General features: G+C 37.5%; 2 protein-coding genes across 2 annotated transcripts; both read left to right on the top strand.

Annotated features, from left to right (window-relative positions):
* The first annotated feature begins 2,564 nt into the window (after positions 1 to 2,564).
* On the top strand, positions 2,565 to 5,232 carry LOC109166905 (thylakoid lumenal protein TL20.3, chloroplastic). Its single transcript, XM_019315801.1, has 7 exons — positions 2,565 to 2,905; positions 3,661 to 3,826; positions 3,915 to 3,944; positions 4,159 to 4,265; positions 4,440 to 4,474; positions 4,574 to 4,702; positions 4,866 to 5,232. Exons 1-7 carry the CDS (start codon positions 2,749 to 2,751, stop codon positions 5,055 to 5,057), a joined length of 816 nt encoding a protein of 271 aa, XP_019171346.1. The 5' UTR covers positions 2,565 to 2,748; the 3' UTR covers positions 5,058 to 5,232.
* Positions 5,233 to 18,031: 12,799 nt separating this feature from the next.
* On the top strand, positions 18,032 to 19,378 carry LOC109166916. Its single transcript, XM_019315814.1, has one exon. It carries the CDS (start codon positions 18,032 to 18,034, stop codon positions 19,376 to 19,378), a length of 1,347 nt encoding a protein of 448 aa, XP_019171359.1.
* Positions 19,379 to 19,585: the final 207 nt, after the last annotated feature.

The following is a 19,585-nucleotide window of genomic DNA, read 5'->3' as shown; positions in this document are numbered from 1 at the left end:
GTCATATGACTGTTTAAAAATTTTTAAAATAACATACGACTTATAACACCGATGAAGACCGCGTCGGAAAAATAACCGACGTCATATGCCTAAAATAACCGATGTTAAATGTGTTTTTTGTAGTAGTGCTTCGATGTTGGTACTTTGTTTTGGATTTGGTTTAATTTTGGCTTTAACACTTAATCTTGTTGACCTAAGTGTGGCATAACACCCTGGCTTAGACTATTTTGCTTCTGCAGTTTAATATAAGCTTTAGACTTCAATTATCCATCTTTACTAAGTTTAATGGTTAAAATTATGTTTAGAACTGGGAGTGTTGGTAAAGCCGCAGTTTGCTTCAAACCATTGCTTTTGCAAACGCTGCAAAGTGTAGCATTTGCAGTTGGTGTTTTTCAATTTTCCTCAAAATGCCATTGTTTGTATTAAAAAAATAATAATAATAAGGTTCAAATAGGCCATCGAACTACACACGAAATGCAACCAGGCCATTGAACTCAAAAAAAGTGTAATTGGGTCCCTGAACAACACAAAATATTGCAATTAAGTCAAAAATGACTTGTTTACCTAATGAGGAGGTTACCATATTAAAATAATACTTTTCAATTTTATTTTAATAATTTAAAATAACAAAACTAAATTTAAAAATAAAATAAACAAATTAAAAAAAAAAAAAAAAAAAAAAAAAAAACGGGTTTTATGTTTCGTCTTCGCTGCCGGAGACGAAGAAACAGTCTTCGTCTCCTTCGTCTCCGGCAGCCTAGAGACGAAGAACCTTCTTCGTCTCCGACCGGGGACGAAGAGCTCTTCGTCCTTGGCCGGAGACGAAGAAGGTTCTTCGTCTCCATGCCGGAGACGAACCTCTTCGTCTCTGGCAGCCTGGAGTCCCTTCGTCTCCAGGCTACCGGAGACGAAGAGGTTCGTCTCCGGCATGGAGACGAAGAGCTCTTCGTCCCCGGTCGGAGACGAAGACCAGGCTGGCGGAGACGAAAATTGGTTCTTCGTCTCCAGCGGCAAACCTGTTATTTTTTATTCTTTTTTTTTTTAAATTTTTAATTTTTTTTAAAAATTATTATAATAAAATAAAAAAATCATTTTAACATGATAACCTCCACATCAGCAAGTTAACAAGTAAACAAGTTATTTTTGGTCGAATTGTAACATTTTGCGTTGTTCAGTGACCCAATTACATTCTTTTTGAGTTCAGTGGCCTAATTGCATTTTCTTATGTAGTTCGATGGCCTATTTGACCCTTATTCATAAAAAAAAAAAAAAAAAAATCAACTTATAATTGAGGAGCTGTTTCATGTTGCCCATCCACCCAAATGGGCAACGAATAGTAATTCGTTAAGAGTGGCACCTTGAGGCTCCTTAAATCGGAGCCTCAAGACTCCATTTCCACTTTTTCCAATTATTATTATTATTATTATTATTATTATTATTATTATTATTATTATTATTATTATTATTTTATAATTATTATTACTAGTATTTGCCACGTGCGATGCATGGATACAAATTTATAAGTATTGTTGTAATGTTATGATACAAAGCAGAATTAGTTTTATTAAAAATGTAAGTATACCTATACAATGTAATATTTAATATTTTTAAAAGTTTAATTATGTTATTACTATATTGATTTTAAAGTTTATTCTTACTCGTATTATTATTTGAATTTGAATTTGAAATAACTAATTTAATTATACAGCTAACATATTTAAATAAAATTTATAAATAAAATAACAGGCAATGTCTGTCGAAAATCTCCACAAAAAACTTGTTCATTTGAAAAAAATTATTTATGTAATAACTATGTTTATTTTATATCTAATTTCTCTTTTATATATATGTGGAGTCAAATTAATTATAATTGAGGTTTAAATAAATATATACACAATTTATATTAAATATAAAACATTATTAATAAATGTGAACACAATAAATGTTAAGACAATAGATATATTCATATTGCTATAATGATCTTACAAAGTTAAACGGACAGATAAATAAGACCACCTCGTGGTTTACACGCAAAAATAATAATAATAATAATGTTCTTACAAATCTATTAATATGCACTCACACTTAGGTGGGAAAATTTTTTCCCTACTTGATTTTAGTTTATCTAACTTTCCTAGTAAATTATTATAAAACTAATCAAAATTACAAACTATTAAAAATTTGGGCCAAACATATCCCATTTCTGCAGCTCATTTTTCCAAAGTTCATTCACACTTTTGGAAGGAAAAATTTTGTGGTTAGGATTTTGCTTTATTATATATATAAAGAATAAAGATATAAAGATGAAGATAAAGATATAAAAATTATTATTATTATTATTATTATATTATTATTATTATTATTTATACCCTTATAGATCATGTAGTTAATCTAAATTGTTAATTTTATCAACTATATTTTTACAAATCACTCATACAATCAATTGTTACGACTAACCACACATAACCAAACAAGCCCATAGTATTTTCCTCTACCAAATGTACAAAAATGAAAAATCTTGATGGATAATTTGAATTTCCCGTTGAATTATGCACCAAGTGGCATTGCAGAAAGTGGGGAATGTCGAGAGGCACGACGTGTGCAAACACAAACCAAACATCTCTCCCTACCATGTGGTCTGAAAATCTTGTGGGCAAAAACTGGGAAATATCCATTTCAGCTTTGTAATCCTTTCTTCTCTTGTCACCTGCATCGCCATTAAACGGAAGAAAAGTAAGCCCCACGAAAATGGCACTCACTTCAGTCTCTTTATTGCCATTGAAATCCATCCATATCTCTTCTTCGTCTTCTTCTCTTAAGATTAAGACTCTCCTTGCCTTTCAATCAAATTCAACAACTCCGATTGTCTGCCGCCTTGGGACTCAGAATGACGGTCTGGGGCGAGGTAAGTTCAGCTTGCTTTTCCTCATCTATCTTTTGTCAGTGTTTCTTACTCTAATCAAGATTGAAATAGCTATGGAAGTTATTATTATTATTTTTTTTTTTTGGTAAAATTGACTGGAAACCACTGTTGGGTTGGCATCAACATTTTCTGGGTAGGCTTAAAGACTCAATTTTGGTATGCTGGAATAACAACCTGTAGGAATGGAATGAAATTGGGTATTTTGTGTTGAAAAATAAAGAGGTAGTTTTATCGATAGGGTTGTGTTTGTTTATGAGTAGGGCTTAGTTATGGGTAGGTACTTATAGTTATGTGTTTGAATATATATATGTACTATGCTTCTTTGTTAGAAACACAGATAATACTAATATATTTCAATATTAGATACATTTTCTATTCCTTGATTTTTCATCATTGCTTTCGCCTAACTGACGGGTGGTGTTATTCTCCACCCGCCAGGCCATTCCATCTTCCAAATTTAACATTTTGTAGCAAAATAAGTGTTAACTGTTGAGCATATAATATATAAACAATTCAGCTATAAGTTTAAAATTTTAGTTGAGATGGAGCACATATATCAATTTAATCTGGGTTACCTAATAAAAAAAAAACTCGAAAAACTTGTAGTCACTATTCGATGGTGTCTACTGGGTAGACCTGCTTTGTGATCCTAGCCCGGCAAAGTTTAAAAAAAAAGGGTTACCCTAACATGAGCTGAGAATGCCACTCTTAATTGAAAAACAGTTTTGGTGATGCAGAGCCAAAGATTTGGAGAGCCATAGTTTCTACTGCATTGGCAGCTGCAGTGATCACATTTGGGTCGGGCGAAATGTCTGCCATGGCTGATCTCAACAAGTTTGAGGCTGAACAGCGAGGCGAATTCGGGATAGGATCAGCAGCTCAGTTTGGTTCTGCAGACCTCAAGTAGTGTCCTTTAATTTTCTTGGAATCATTCTGCCATTAGTATAGGCTTTACAAGTCATGTGAACTTCTTGTCTTTGTGCTTATGCAGAAAAGCTGTTCATGTGAACGAGAATTTCAGGTAACTCGAGATTATATGGAGTAATTATATTGCTTCGAAACTCCTTTTAGAGTAATAATTTATGAATTCAATGCATATGGAAATGCTTGTAATTCATGTTTCTCGTACTTCTTATATGCTATGCTAACATTTGATCTTAGAGCTAAAGGGATTAAAGAGTGGAAAGCGTTTTTAGTCCAGCGATAATGATAATCAATTGAATTTGCTAATACAGAAGAGCAAATTTCACAGCTGCTGACATGAGAGAATCGGATTTTAGTGGTTCAACGTTCAACGGGGCATATCTCGAGAAAGCAGTTGCATACAAAGCTAATTTCTCAGGTATGTCTACAAGCCCACTATATCAAGACTAGCTTTTGGCTCGATGGCTCATTTCCTCGAACATTTATCACAAGAGGAAACATTCATCCGTATGCAATAACATCCTTAATAAGATCATCAGAATCATCATCTGAAACACAAGAAAAGTTCTCTTATGATTTAATCTTTTGGCAGGAGCGGATTTGAGCGACACATTGATGGACCGCATGGTAAGAAATTAAAATACTTGAAACCTTGTTTTAGTCTAATCAAGCGCATTAAGCCAACCATCATTCACAAAACGGGTTACGACCAAATTTCGTGAGCAGGTTCTAAATGAAGCAAATCTCACGAATGCTGTACTTGTTAGATCAGTTCTTACTAGGAGTGACCTTGCTGGCGCCATAATTGAAGGGGCCGACTTTAGTGATGCAGTTATAGACCTCCCACAGAAGCAGGTACGTATGTGTATGTGTGTGCGGGGCTCACTTAGATGTACTATTCCGTGATCTTTAATTTCCTTACGCCATGTATCTAACATATATTTAAAAAACGAGCAAATTCTGTCACTGATAGTTAGTTCTAAGGTTATATATACTGATATATGTTACGTTGGTCTAGGCTCTTTGCAAATATGCAAGTGGAACGAATCCGGTGACAGGGGTTAGCACGAGAAAAAGCCTTGGTTGTGGCAATAGCCGGAGAAACGCTTATGGCAGCCCATCATCCCCTCTGCTGAGTGCTCCCCCGCAGAAACTGCTTGACCGCGATGGATTTTGTGATGAAGGCTCTGGCCTTTGTGATGCCAAGTAACCCGAAATTATGTAGACTAGATGGGTGGTTTTTGTGCAGAGGTTCTGTAAAGCTCTTGTATTTTTTGACCATTTATATATGCAGATTTCAAAGGCTAAATAATGGTTTCTTGATTTGTCTTGTGTAGAGATACAGTTGAAAAGAGAAATGATTGATTCATCAAAATTTCAACTTAGAACCTCAGCTGAAAGGGCTTAAACCTCAGCTCACCCTATAGTTAGCATTACATAAAGAGTCTTTCAAGAGACATTACTTCAAACTAACACGCATGTGGTCGAGTTAGTATTCAAGTCATTTTTTTTAATTATAAATAAGACATCTCTAACTTAAAACTCGTGTTATATAGAACGTGAGTTTTTATTTTTATTATTATTATTATTATTATTATTATTATTATTTTTTTTTTTTGTAAGATTTGAAATCATATCTTTCTTTTTGGATAACAAGGAAACCTGTAGTATTCGAGGGTGTGCATTAGATTAATCTTGTCTGGTGATCTTAGATAGCAAAAAACAGCAAGGAGGTAAGTCAATCTAGGTTGCTCATAGTTGACCGGTCCAAACCAAGAAGATCAATAGGCCGCTCTTGAACTTGTAACGGGTTACTAAGTTAACTGTTTTACCAGCTTGCCTAGGTTGCCTTAATTTTGAAATGAGTTAATACCCAAAATCGTCCTCGACTATAGTGGTTTTTCTCAATTTCGTCCTAATCGACTTTGGTGACCTAATATCGTCCCAGACTTTTGTGTTTCGCTCAATTTAGTCCTCCATTTGTTGTTTCGTCAAATTGGTGTTAAATAAAGGGACAATTCAGTAATGTCAATATTGATCTCTCTTTACTTTCAACTTGTGAAGTGCGAAATTCCTCTTTCTTGTACGAATTACACCCAGAAATACTCCCGGACCTGCAAATCAAATTTTATATTTGTAGTTTTAGGAGTAATTCTGGGAGTAATTCGTAAAAAAAAAAGGGATTTCGCAGTTCACATGTCTATGAGTAAAGAGATGCCAATATTAAAATTACTGAATTGTCTATTTATTTAACACCAAATGGACAGAATAACAAATGAGGGACTAAATTGAGCAAAAACATAAAAACTTGGGACTAAATTGAGCGAAACACAAAAATCTGGGATGATATCAGGTCACCAAAGTCGTTTAGGACGAAATTGAGAAAAACCACTATAGTCGAGGACGATTTTGGGTATTAACTCATTTTGAAATCATACATTTTAGTCCATCTTACACATTTATTTTTAAAAAATTATTTGAATGATTGAATTTCAAAAGCAACAAATAAAAGAGGGTTATTTATCCTGAAAGGGTTGCCTTGAATATGTAGAGTGAATCAATTATCAATCGAGTCGGTTGTATATAGTCTTACACTCTAACCCATAAAAAGATGATTGTTATCTTTTCCTTCTAAGTCCAAAGGTGATTATATTGTTTTGTTTTCCTTGGTCGCATGATTAGTAGAGTCTGGGATCTTGGGTGTAAAACAGCATACAAATGGTGGGATGTCGCATGGTGTTATACATATGGTCAAACGTTAGTATTTTGTCATGCACAAATAGAATACTAAGCCAGTATTTTGTCGCAACTTTTTGTACCAACACAAATGATAGAGTCTCGCATGGTGAGGTATTGTATTAATCCGGCCACTGTACTTAATTCCTTGTTGATCATGACTCTTTTTAAAGAGAAAATATTTGAAAAGAATTTTAAAAAAATTCTTGCTAGAGAAATAGTTTATAGTAAAATTATTATTGATATTAAAAATTTAATGATAATAAAAAAAAAGTGTTATTAATTTCATCTTAAATTTACTTAATTGGTCTCGTGGTGTTAAAAATAAATTTTGTTTATGAATTGCTTGACCTTATAGTTCTTTTTTTTTTTTTTAATTAATAATTAAAAAAAAAAAAAAAAAACCCTCCTTCACCCCCCGCCGGAGATGAATAGGTTTTTTTTTTCATCTCTGGCATAGAGAAGATGATGTTTCTTTCATTCTTTGTCTCGAGACTGGAGATGGAGACCTTCTTTTCGTCTCTCGTTGTTGAAGATAGAAGATGTCGAGGGGGTTGGGTTTTTTTTAAAAAAAATAATAATAATTTTATTTAAATTTATTAAAATAATTTTTTTAAAAAATTCAAATGAATTATTCCACTAAAATCGAGAGTGGACTCACTAAAAAATATACAACAAAATGACAACGTTAAATTTCAATTATAGTTAATTTTTTCCGACATGGTATCCTTCTTGTTGCCATAGCCTCAAGGAAGAGGGCGCCTCACTATCTAGGTCAGCCACATGAGTGGGGAAGGCAGATGTAAGGACTGTTAGTAATGTTATATTTGATACATTTTATTGTCACATTACCCATGGGCTATGTATAGTTAGAGTTGATTTAGTCTTAAACAACTAGCCTATTATATATGATTAGTTAGGCAAGTCTTCTATGTCTTTTGTATCTCTGTATTATTCATTGATGATTTTGAATTACTGAAAATATTCTCTCATCTGGTATCAGTTAGCCTCAGGTGATCCTTTCTCTCTCCCCTCCCAAATATGTCGACCAATTCCAGTGAACGGACGGTGACCGCCGCAACCGTGCCGCCTCCGGCCATCCCAAACTCCCTCTCAACGGCACACCACTTCGTGTCCATTAAACTCACCACGAAAAATTTCCTTTTTTGGCGTACCCAGTTGATACCCTTTCTCTGCGGCCAGAGGTTATTAGGCTACGTCGATGGTGAAATCCCGTGTCCTCCGGCGGTCATCACCACTCCGGCCACCAGTGATGCCGTCTCCGGTGGCACTACGTCCACAACCGCACCAAATCTGGTGCACGCCCATTGGGTTCCACAGGATCAGTTGATCCTTTTCCTTCTCATCTCCTCCTTGTCCGACGAGGTAATGTACCTCACCATTGGCCGTGCCACCTCGCGGGATGTATGGACCTCCATCACGGCGGCACTGCGGTCGTCGATGCGTGTGAGATGCCTGAACCTCCTCGCCCAATTCCAATTTCTCCTGCAAGGTGACAGTACACCCAGTGAGTATCTCGGACGGGCACAACTCCTGGTGGAGGATCTTGCGTTAGCCGGCCGCCCTGTATCCTTGGATGAGCAAAACTTGTATGTGTGCCACGGCCTCCGACCGGAGTTTCGTTCCATGGCATCTTCCCAGCGGCATCAGGTACACCGGTGTCAATTCCTCAACTTTCTGGTTTTCTGCAAGCCCAGGAGTTTATATGGGTAGATGAATTCACACCAACAGGCGGTGTCTCGGCTGGTGGCTGGACGCGATCACAAACTTAACAAGGACGGTGGCGGTGGCAATCGGCAGTCTTGCTACGGTTAGGGTTGTGGATGGAACGACCGTGGCCGTGGTGGATAGGGCAGAGGACGCGGTGGAGTTCCCCGATGTCAGATCTACAGATCACATGGACACACGACGACCTACTTTTTAAACGCTATTCCGGCCAACCGCCGGTGCAGGCCCATGTGGCGGTTCCCAGCGATGAAGGTGCTTTCGTGGCAGATCGGTGGTTCCTGGACAACGGGGCATCCTCTCATGCTACACCTGATCCGTCCAGGATGGCTAACTTAGAATTATACACTGGCGGTGATGTGTTGCACGTGGGCAACGGGTCAGGTTTGAGTATTTCCCTAAGTGATTCATTCTTCACAGTCACGTTCCAGTGGGACCCTGACAGGCGGTCGACCGCCCACCTCGTGCTCACTGGTAAGGTATGTTGATTTCTTGACTTCTCGTTTTATTGATCCATTGTGCGCTTGTATGTCTTCCTTGATGATTCCTTATGTGTTTAATATGTGAATAACAATCTATACTTGAACACTGTTCCAGCGGGCAGCCGGCGGGCGGTGGTCTACCCGCCGGCCACCCGCTGGAATAGTGAGTGGCCGTCGGCGGGTGGTGGCCCGGTGGAATTTGTTGGTGCGTCGTGATGTTTTTCCCCGTTGGTTGTTTCCCCGTGTCTCGTCGTGTCCCGTTGTACCCCGTTTGTCGTGTATGAGTCTCGTTTGGTGTTTTGAGTATCGTTCTAGGAATCTATGTGTATTACGTGTCATTGTTGTTGTGTCTTGATTGTTAATTGATTGATTATGTGTTGATTGATTGAATCGTGATGAGTATCGTGGTCATTGCGCAATGGCTGGTGTGACTAATGATGATGATAATGATGAGATTGTGATTAGTGGATATGAATTGTTGGCGGTTGGCACCACTTGTGCCCGGTCATTGTACTAAAGGTACAGGCCTAGCGGTTACTGTGCTAAAAGCACAAACCCACCTTCGACTTGCTTGCCGTTGAGCATGGGTTAGGTTATAAGTGCTGCGGTGTCATGTTAGGGCTATATGTGCTAACCCCTTGATATTGGCACTAGAGGTGCGGATCATGCGAATAGCACTGCGGCGCTATCTTGATATGTTGGTGGTTGAAAGGTGGTTTTTCGGTGGGGGCATGTTGTTGCTCGGAGGAATATGGGAGGCGATATAAGGGTGGCCTGGAGGTATAGGTTGGAACTGATATAAGGACGGAGGGGAACTACAAGGTTGGAACTTGGTATACGGTTGGAAGATGGATTGTGTGCTTTTATGATTACTTGCTAATTGATATCTTGAATGCCTTTGTTGTCTCTATTTGCTATTTATATGCTTATATGTCTGTCATGTCATGTATCGTATTCTTAGGATGCATGCTAGCATTTATGATTATTGATGCGGCCCAACATAATGAAGATCCATCAAGAGTACCAATTGGGTCATTCACAAGGCCCAAGTCCAAACAATTAGGACAACTCTTCATTGGTGATATTCAAAGATGTTGGAAATCCAAGTCAAGCCCATTTGCAAAAGATGAAGAATAACTCAAGGCTTTTTATAATTGTTTAAGTGCTGATTTTGGAGATTATTAGGCCCAAATAAGCTTTATTATTTTTTGTCATCATTATTTTAAATTGTTTGGCCTTAAAGAGAAAATACTAGTTTGTATTTAGAAAGGATTCCTTAAATCCCTTTCTAAATAGGACTATATTTAGTTGCTTTCTAGATTAGGTTTAGGACTCTTTTTCCCATTGTATTTAGGATTATAATGTTTCCCTATACCTATAAATAGGGCACATCCATAACAGTTTGAGGCATGGCTTTAATTCAATAAAATTATTAAGTTTTTTCTTTACACTTGTGTAAGAAACCTTATGGCTAATTGTAGACTCAATTAGTGGCTAGTCGTGGACTCGACTAGCAAATTGATTCGTGGACTCGAATTAATCTTACTTTCTTCAACCTTAGATTTAGGTTCGTGGACTTGTTCTTGAATCGAAGGACTAGATCCGACTCTAGTTGATTGAAGATTGCAACATCGAGGTACTTGAAGCTACATGAGATTTTTCTAAGTCTTTGAGGATTCGAGACAAAGGGTTTCTCGTGAGGTCTAAGGTATTTTGATCCATCTCTATCTTTTCTTTTGAGAGCATTCTTGGGACAACATTCTATCTTATTTGAACCTTGGACTAGGTTCATATCAATTTGGCATCAGAGCCTAGGTTTATCTCATTATCATTAGAAATTTGGTTTCTTTGGTTCCCTAGGTTTTATTAAAAAAAAAAAAAAAGCAATAAAGAAGAAGAATAAGGTTGGGGAAAGAAATTTGGCTGGTAGGAGAATTTATGAGGGACAATGAAGGGGAAAAGTATAAGGTTAGAAGGAGTTCTTTATAGATTCCTAATTGGTTGTGGTACACGTGAACCCCTTTTATATTCTATTTGTCTCTATCTTTTGATATTGGCCTTGCATATCTTTCTGCCATACTTCTTTCTTTGCCTCCCTTTTTTCTTTCAAATCTTGCTTAGTTTCTTTGTTTGTATTGTCCTTTTTCTTTGCTTCTTGCTCTCAATTTTATTACCTACCTCGCGATACACCTTACTATCAAAGGCTTGTGAAGTTTTCCAAGGTACGTTTTCTTGAACTTTGAGGTTGAATCCATATCAACTTGAGTTCCGGACTAGAATTTTCCTTTTTGGAAAAAGGCTTGTGAGAGTATCTGCCACCTTGAGCGATACACGAGTGGAGTGTGTGTTTGTAAGACTGTGTAGTGCACCCCCAGAGCCATATAATCCACCTCTTACTTGCTAGCTGAGAATAGTGAGGAAGCGAACCAACTTTTTTTGTTTCACTAACATGAATACTCACATATCTTATTGTTTTTAGATTTTGTTTCTCATCTACAGATGACTGAAGAGGTTCCAAACACACGTAAGAGATTAGAGCAGAAAATAGATACTCTAACCTTCGCCACGAAAGGGTTACTCACAAAAATAAATAATCTTGAGCAACACCCTCAGCAAGTGCAATCGCTACACAATGATGAGCAATATTTGCCACCAGCAGAAAGAGTGGATCCTAGATGTCAAAGGATCCAGCAGCGTAATACGGAGTTGTGAAACATTAAACATGAAATTCCTAACTTCACCGGTGAGAAAGGACCTACCGAATACATAGAATGGGAGAATGCTGTTGAAACTCTTTTTTTATTTAAAGTACTATTATGATCTTACAAAAATTAGGCTAGTTGCTAAATCTTTTAAGGGGTATGAATTGTCTTGGTGGCGAAAAAGAAATAGAGAGAGAGATGCTAATTTTATTCCCTATGAATCTTGGGTTCAAGTGAGGGAAGATATGCGCCTAACCTTTCATCCTAATTTTTTTTTCTATGATCTTGAAAGAAAATTGCTGGGAACGGTGCAAGGAAAACAGTCAGTTGATGAGTACTACCAAACTATAAATATTTTGCTTAAACAGAGAGACATACATGAAGAAGAGACAAAAACTATTGCTCGTTTCGTACATGGATTGAACTTAAAAATTCGATGTGGAATGAGTTTTCAGAGATATGACACTCTTTGTGATGCCATGTATGCTGCACGTGAATCTGAGGCAAAAATCAAAGAGATGAAAATGTACAAGTCCAAAAATGATGCATCAAGATGGAACAACACTTGTTCCACCTCTCAAAAGCGTGATGAACATCCTCCTCCAAGAGATGATTCATGAGACAAAGGTAAGGAAAAGGTAAGTGAGGCAGTAAGGCCTCAACATGATAGAGAATTGATTTGTTATAGATGTAATGAGAGAGGCCACATAGCTCGTGATTGCCCTAACAAAAGGGTAGTTAAGATAACAACACAATCTGAAAAATTTACTTCTTGTCTTGAAAATAAATCTGATGATGAGGTATGTGACCATTTTGAAACCCCCCAATGAACATGTTGAGGGAGAACCATTCTTACCTTTAGATTTTGATTCTAAATATGCTGATAGTTAGTCTAGTCATACTTTTGTTGTTAAGGAGGTTTTGAATGTTTACCCTTTAAAAGAAGATGAGTCTCAAAGAGAAAATATATTTTGTGCTAAAGGGTCAATTAGAGAGAATGCTTGTGCTATGGTAATAGATTCTAGAAGTTGCACAAATGTGGCGAGTGCAGCTATGGTTAAATCTCTCCAGTTACCTTTGCTTAATCATCCAAATCCTTATTGTTTGCAATGGTTAACTGATGCAGGAGAAGCTAGAGTAACCAAACAGGCTATTATTCCTTTATCTATTAACAGTTACTCTGATGAAATCTTGTGTGATAATATCCCCATGCAGGCTGATCATATCTTGTTAGGTAGACCATGGCAATTTGACAGAAAAATAAGTTCTGATGGAATGAGGAACACTTATGTGTTTCACATGAATGGAGTTAAATATGTCTTGCCTCGTTTGTATCCTAAACAAGTAGAAGAAATTCAATCGACATTGATGCAAGCTCTCAAACTAGCCTCAAAGAAGGAAGAAATCAAAGAGAGAAAAATGGAACCTCCACGTTTGGAATTGCAATCACCACTCCAATCCTCTAGCTCCGTTTGTAGCCAAACAAAGGGACCACAATCAATGATACAGTGGAAAGGACCAGCCCAAGGTGTCAAAGTGCAACTTCTCTTGGTAACTAAAAAGGATAGTATGCAAGAGAAAGGAAGGGGAGTCACTTTCTACTCACTTTTATTTCAAAAGCATACATTAAAATTCTCTAGATTTCTTTGCCATGTTTCTATTAATGACCTACTTGCTAGATGTGTTAGAAATTTGTTTGCATCCATACATCCGAGATTCCTTAACTTTGATTTTACTAAAACTTTATTTGATAGAGATAAGGAATCACTAGGAAGTTATAAGGCACATTTGAAAACTTCTTATGGCAAATACTACTTGCTCAAGTGGTTTTGGTTCAAAGTCAATGGAATTGGCACTTTTTGCTTTGTTTTGGGCAATGCTTTAATCGTTGATTTACATAAGGGACAATTTGATTTTCAAAAGAGTGATGATGTTTTGCATGCATATTTGCATTGGCCAAAGAAGAAAAAAGATGTAGAATCTTATGTTCATAATTGTGCTACTTACCATCACAATGCATCTAAATCATTACTTGATATTTCCATGGATTTTTTGTTTGGTTTACCCTTAAGCTCTAGTAAGAAAGATTTTGTGCTTGTTGACAATTCAAACAAGATGGCTAAATTTAATACGTCTCATTTTGTTGAACTATAACTATCCAGAGTGTTTAAATCTCATGCTGTGTCATTAGACTTAATTGCGCTACTTGTTGATTGTAGGAGAAGATTGGAGCGACTCGTGTCAAGCATCCCAAGAAAAAGTTCCATGAGCGTGATAAAACACAAAGTGAGCTTGCTAATTTTTCTTTCATTGAAGATTTGGATTCAAGGACGAATCCTTTTCAAGAATGGGAGAATAATAGGAATCTGTACACATGGACTCCAATAAGGGTCTATAGTGGGCTCATCACATGGCCCATAACTACATCCATAAAGAATCATTGGTGGAAGAAACAAGAAGGTCCAATAATAATTCCATTCGATAGAGGAAAGTATTATAGTGGCCCATTTCAAGTGATATCATGGATCGAAGACAATGCTTACAAGATTCGAGGTCGAATCATTTTCAAGAAGGGAAGGATGATGCGGCCCAACATAATGAAGATCCATCAAGAGTACCAATTGGGCCAATCACAAGGCCCAAGTCCAAACAATTAAGACAACTCTTCATTGGTGATATTCAAAGATGGTGGAAATCCAAGTCAAGCCCATTTTCAAAAGATGAGGAAGAACTCAAGGCTTTTAATAATTGTTTAAGTGCTGATTTTGGAGATTAAATTAGGCCCAAATAAGCTTTATTATTTTTGGTCATCATTATTTTAAATTGTTTGACATTAAAGAGAAAATACTAGTTTGTATTTAGAAAGGATTCCTTAAATCCCTTTCTAAATAGGACTATATTTAGTTGCTTTCTAGATTAGGTTTAGGACTCTTTTTCCCATTGTATTTAGGATTATAATGCTGCCCTATACCTATAAATAGGGCACATCCATAACAGTTTGAGGCAAACTTTAATTCAATAAATTTCTTAAGTTTTTCTTTGCACTTGTGTAAGAAACCTTATGGCTAATTGTGGACTCAAGTAGTGGCTAGTCGTGGACTCGACTACCAAATTGATTCGTGGAATCGAATCAATCTTATTTTCTTCAACCTTAGATTTAGGTTCGTGGACTCGTTCTTGAATCAAAGGAAACTAGATCTGACTCTAGTTGTTTGAAGATTGCAACATCGAGGTACTTGAAGCTACATGGGATTCTTCTAAGTCTTTGAGGATTCGAGACAAAAGATTTCTCGTGAGGTCTAAGGTATTTTGATCCATCTCTATCTTTACTTTTGAGAGCATTATATTCTTGGGAGAACATTCCATCTTATTTGAACCTTGGACTAGGTTCATATCAATTATATTGTCGAGTCTATTATCCTGTCTTGAGTCTTAATCTTTGATTTAAATTAGAGTCTCATAGGTTATATATGTATTCCGGTTTCAAAATGATTTTCTTATATCTACCTATATTGTACATAACGCGTTGCAGTGGGTTACCAACATTATTCGCTGATGGTTGTTACACCGCATGTTTTTCAGGTATAGATTAGTAGCTTGGAGTGTGCTAGTTGGATCCCCCGAATCTAGTCTAGATAGTCTTAGATTAGTTAGTCGGCCTGCGTGCCTTGGTTTGTACTCAATTATGGATTTATGTTTGGTTAGTTAGTATAGCCTGTGCATCTAAGTTCTCCAACTTAGATGTGGCATAGCATCCCGACTATTATGTTTCGTTTATGCTTTGTTTGGGATTTAATAATAGATTTGCCTTTATTCCATAGGCTTTAAATGTTTTTAAAAATTAGGGGTGTTACATTAAATGCTTAGAAATGCTAGATTATAGATGTTGTTGAGCTATTAAGTGATCTATTATTGATCTATGTTGTGTTGTTGAGGATTTGGGAGTGTGGGATTACACTGAGATGGTTTATAGGTGAAGAGAAGGCCTCTGGTGTACCAGACAGTGTGCACTAGACAGCCTCACGGTACTAGCCAACGGACCCCGTGGAGGTCCGCTGGCTAGCACCGTGGAGCAACGGTCCTAGGGGACGGACCAAGGAGTGGTCCGCCGCCCAGGGCCGCTGCTTGGCGGAGCCAAGTGGCGGGGCTCCGCAAGCTCCGCCAGGCCAATCTAGTGCAATGGCCGGGCCCTTTGTGGCTCAGCTACGTTTCATTCGGACCGGGACTCGCGAGCCCTTGAGGCTCGGACACTCGGGATCGTTACGACGCACTAGTAGAATTTGACTTCATTGAATTTAGAGTTGAAATGAGTAAATTACAGTAGAATTTGTGTTGATTTATGCTATAGAAGTAATCTGTGTATTACTTACAGAGAAAAAAATGTGATGTATTTTGACTTAGCTATTTGAATGAGAAGCATGACCATTATTTGATTGTTGGATTAAGGAGCATGATCATTATTTGCCAAGTTTGCTTGATCAGCATGTTTAAATAACCATTGTGAGTTATTGAGAATTTTGTCAAGAATATAAGATATTTAGTTGTACAGTGCATGGAATTATTTGTCCAGTAAAGTGAAATATTAGAGCATGATGTCTATTTCGAGTTTGAAGAGCAAGATCAATATTTGCTAAGAGGATTATTGAAAATTGAATTATAAGCACGAGTTTATACATTGTTTACTTGACTTATAGTCAAAGAGCATTTAAGATATTCTTTTTAGTAAATGAGCATGTTTAGTATATCATGAACATAAGTGCATTAGCGGCTCTAAGTGAGCGTACGTATTCTTTCAAAACCTATTGTTAGGAACATATGTACTAAGATTTTGATGATACCAATGTAACTTAGAAGTAGACCCCTAACTTTTTATCTTTCATTCTGTTACCTTCGTGCTAAACGAAAGGTACCATAATTCACCATGTAATTCATGTTAAGTTAGTCAAACACACGAAACCGAGTTATGATCTCTTAAGTTAGGTTTTGAAGAACAAAAGAAGAGTTTGTGAAGCTAACCACGAAAGAATAGATGATCTTCTACAACAGAAAGCAGAAGCCGAAAGAAGCCTTCTGATCCAGAAACCGTTTTGGATGTCAAGACAACTCATCTTCTCTCAACTCAAGAAGAATGTTGTCAATATGTCTCATCTGAAGATCATTCTAGGAATGAGAGCACACTTATCAAGGTGCATTAAATGCCACAGTACTACTTTTCAGTGCTAGAAGACAAAATAAGCAAAAGTGCTTATCTCCAACGTCTATATAGTACAACTGCATTTAATGAAGCAATAAATGCACAAGGCTCTCTGGTTATTAACCATTGGACCATAGATTTGAAATGCCATCTCCCTCCAACGGATGGATTTCTTTGCACCTATAAATACCCATATTCTTCATGATAGAAGTTGCTGGTTCTTAGAACAATTGAATACTTTCTCTCAAAAGCTCCTTATACAAGTTCACTCTCTCAAGCTTTTGAAATCCAGTGATTCAAGGTGTGAAATTTGAAGAAGACGCATCTGATCTCATTCACACAACCTTGAAGAAGCCTTGCAATTTTGTATACGCTGATCATCAATCAAATCACCAGCCAGTCAAGACTTCATTGTGTTGGAGAAACTCGAAGATTATCCATATCCAACCCTCAACTCTGAAGAAGACGTTGATAGAGGCGGAGTAAACTCTAGGAGTTGAAAAACCTTCAAGTAGCTGTCCGGCTTAGTGATCAAAGAAGCTATCTTGGTGTATTTTGTACTAGGAGTGATAGTGCAAACCTTTCACAAGTTGTGAAAGAAGAGTAGAAGAGGCATAGTTGGCTGAACCACTATAAAAATCTCTTGTCTCTTTCTCTTTACATTCCAGCACTTTACTTTCGTGCATTGCATAACACGCGACTCTAACCGAAAGTTTTCTAAAAGAACAAACAGTGCAAAGCAACCTAAAATTTGTATTACATATCCGCTGCGTAATAATCTCGAAAGGAGTTATTTTCGCGAAAACCGAATTGAGTCTATTCACCCCCCCCCCCCTCTAGACTCTCCTTTCGACCCTACCGGGACCAACAAGTGGTATAAGAGCCGTTACCTTGAACGGTAAAAGGTTTGCCTTTACTGCCTGGTAGATTCCTTCTCTAAAAATCTTAAAATCTGCATCTTTTCGTCTTTGCACTAATTTTTCGTGAAGAAAATGGAAAAGGATCATTCTAACCGATCTAGGCCCTTGCCTTCAATCTCTCAAAATTTGATGACTGGAAAGTGAGAATGCAGGCAAATCTGTCGGCCATTCATGATGAAATGTGGGATGTGATAACCACATGACCTATCACTGTTATGATGGTGAACACTCAAGCTGCTGCAGAACCCATGATACCAAAACCAAAGTCTCAACTCAACTCTGATGAGAAAACGCGAGCTAACTTGGACAACGTTGCTCGAGATATCCTCTACAAATCTCTGGACGATTCCCTGTTCTCGAGAGTTCGCAAATGCACAACAGCAATGGAAATTTAGAACATTCTCATGAATTTGGGAGAAGGAGATGAGCAAGAAAAGGACAACAAACTCACTGTTGCCATGAAGAAGTTTGAAGACTTCAAGGTGATGCCTAATGAAGCTATCACTGACGTGGAGCTCAGGTTCACAAAGCTTCTGGGTGATCTCTCAGATCTCGGAAAAGAGCTTACTAAAAAGGAGAAGAACTTGAAGATTCTTCGAGGTTTTGCGAAGTCATGGGATATGAAGGTCACCGCAAAGAGAGATCATCGTGACATGAAAACCACCAGCACAAGCAAAATCTTTAGTGATCTGAAAGCTTATGAGTTCGAGCACGAACCAAAGGAATTGGAAGAACCCGATATCAGAAATGTGGCTTTGGTGGCCAACCAACAAACATCGACGTCAAATAGGTCAACCTCTAACTCTTCAAATTTTTTATCTGACGAACAATACGCTATGTTTGTTAGGAAAATGAAAAGATTCATGCGGAAGAACAACTTCCAAGACTTTCAAAGATCATCAAGCCGAAGGCAACATGAAAGATCACCACTTCCATCAAGACAAGAAACAGTGGAATTCCAAATGCTGTGCTACAATTGTCGAAAGACTGGACATTTTAAAGCAAACTGCCCACATCCAATGGTCAGCAAACATCACGACTCTGGCACGACAAAAGAAACCAACGAATCCATCAAAAGGAGTGACAAACCGGAATCATCAAACTCCAGAAACAAAAGAAGGAGAAAAGCAATGGTCGTAAATGAAACGATCAAAAACAATGAATCCGAAAGCAGTTCCTCAAGCTCAAGCTCAGACGATGACAGTGCTGAAAAAGAAAAGGGACTACTGTGTTTGTTCAGCAAGGAAGAAGAATCAAACGAAATGTCTCTTATGGCACAAGATGAAGAGGTAGACTCTCAATCCTCTTCCTTTCTTTCATTAGAAACGAACTCATCAAATGATCAAAACTCCAATGAATCGGTCAATGATATGATGAGGAGATTTGCTATCATAAATAGCACATACTCAGAATTGAAAGAGGAGAACTCTCAACTATTGATCAGCCACAATGAGCTAAGGCGAGTTCGAATAGAGAACATAAAGCTAGCCATTGTAAAGAATCAGCTCGAAAAGCAAGTTCTATCTCTCAAAGAGCAGTGTACAGAAAGAGAAAAGCGGGAGCAACATTTGCGTGAGGTTCTTGACTCATTTAATAATTCGTCCAATCTAATGGACCGAATGGTAAATGGATCAAAACCGCCTGGGGAAAGAACCGGAATTGGTTATGACCTCGGCTCCTCTTCACATGTCACCTTAAACAAACCCAGAAATGCATATACTCGTGAAAGTTTTATATCTGCTTTTGTTTAAGGTCCCACTCAAATATCTGAGCCAGTGAATAAGATTAACAACGGTGAAACACCACAATCAACAAGCCAACCTAAGGGAACGGCTGTTCAACGAATTGTGGAATCGAGAAATGAAAATTCCTTGAAAGGCAATCCTAGGCACAAAAATGCCAAACGGAATGGACCAAAAGACAATAGATTTAATCTATATCAAAAGAAGGGTCAGCCT

The sequence above is a fragment of the Ipomoea nil genome, unplaced genomic scaffold (genome assembly GCF_001879475.1).
Source record: "Ipomoea nil cultivar Tokyo-kokei standard unplaced genomic scaffold, Asagao_1.1 scaffold3130, whole genome shotgun sequence".
NCBI lineage: Eukaryota > Viridiplantae > Streptophyta > Magnoliopsida > Solanales > Convolvulaceae > Ipomoea > Ipomoea nil.
Note: the sequence above shows the minus strand (reverse complement) of the source record. Positions and strands in the feature narration are given on the sequence as shown.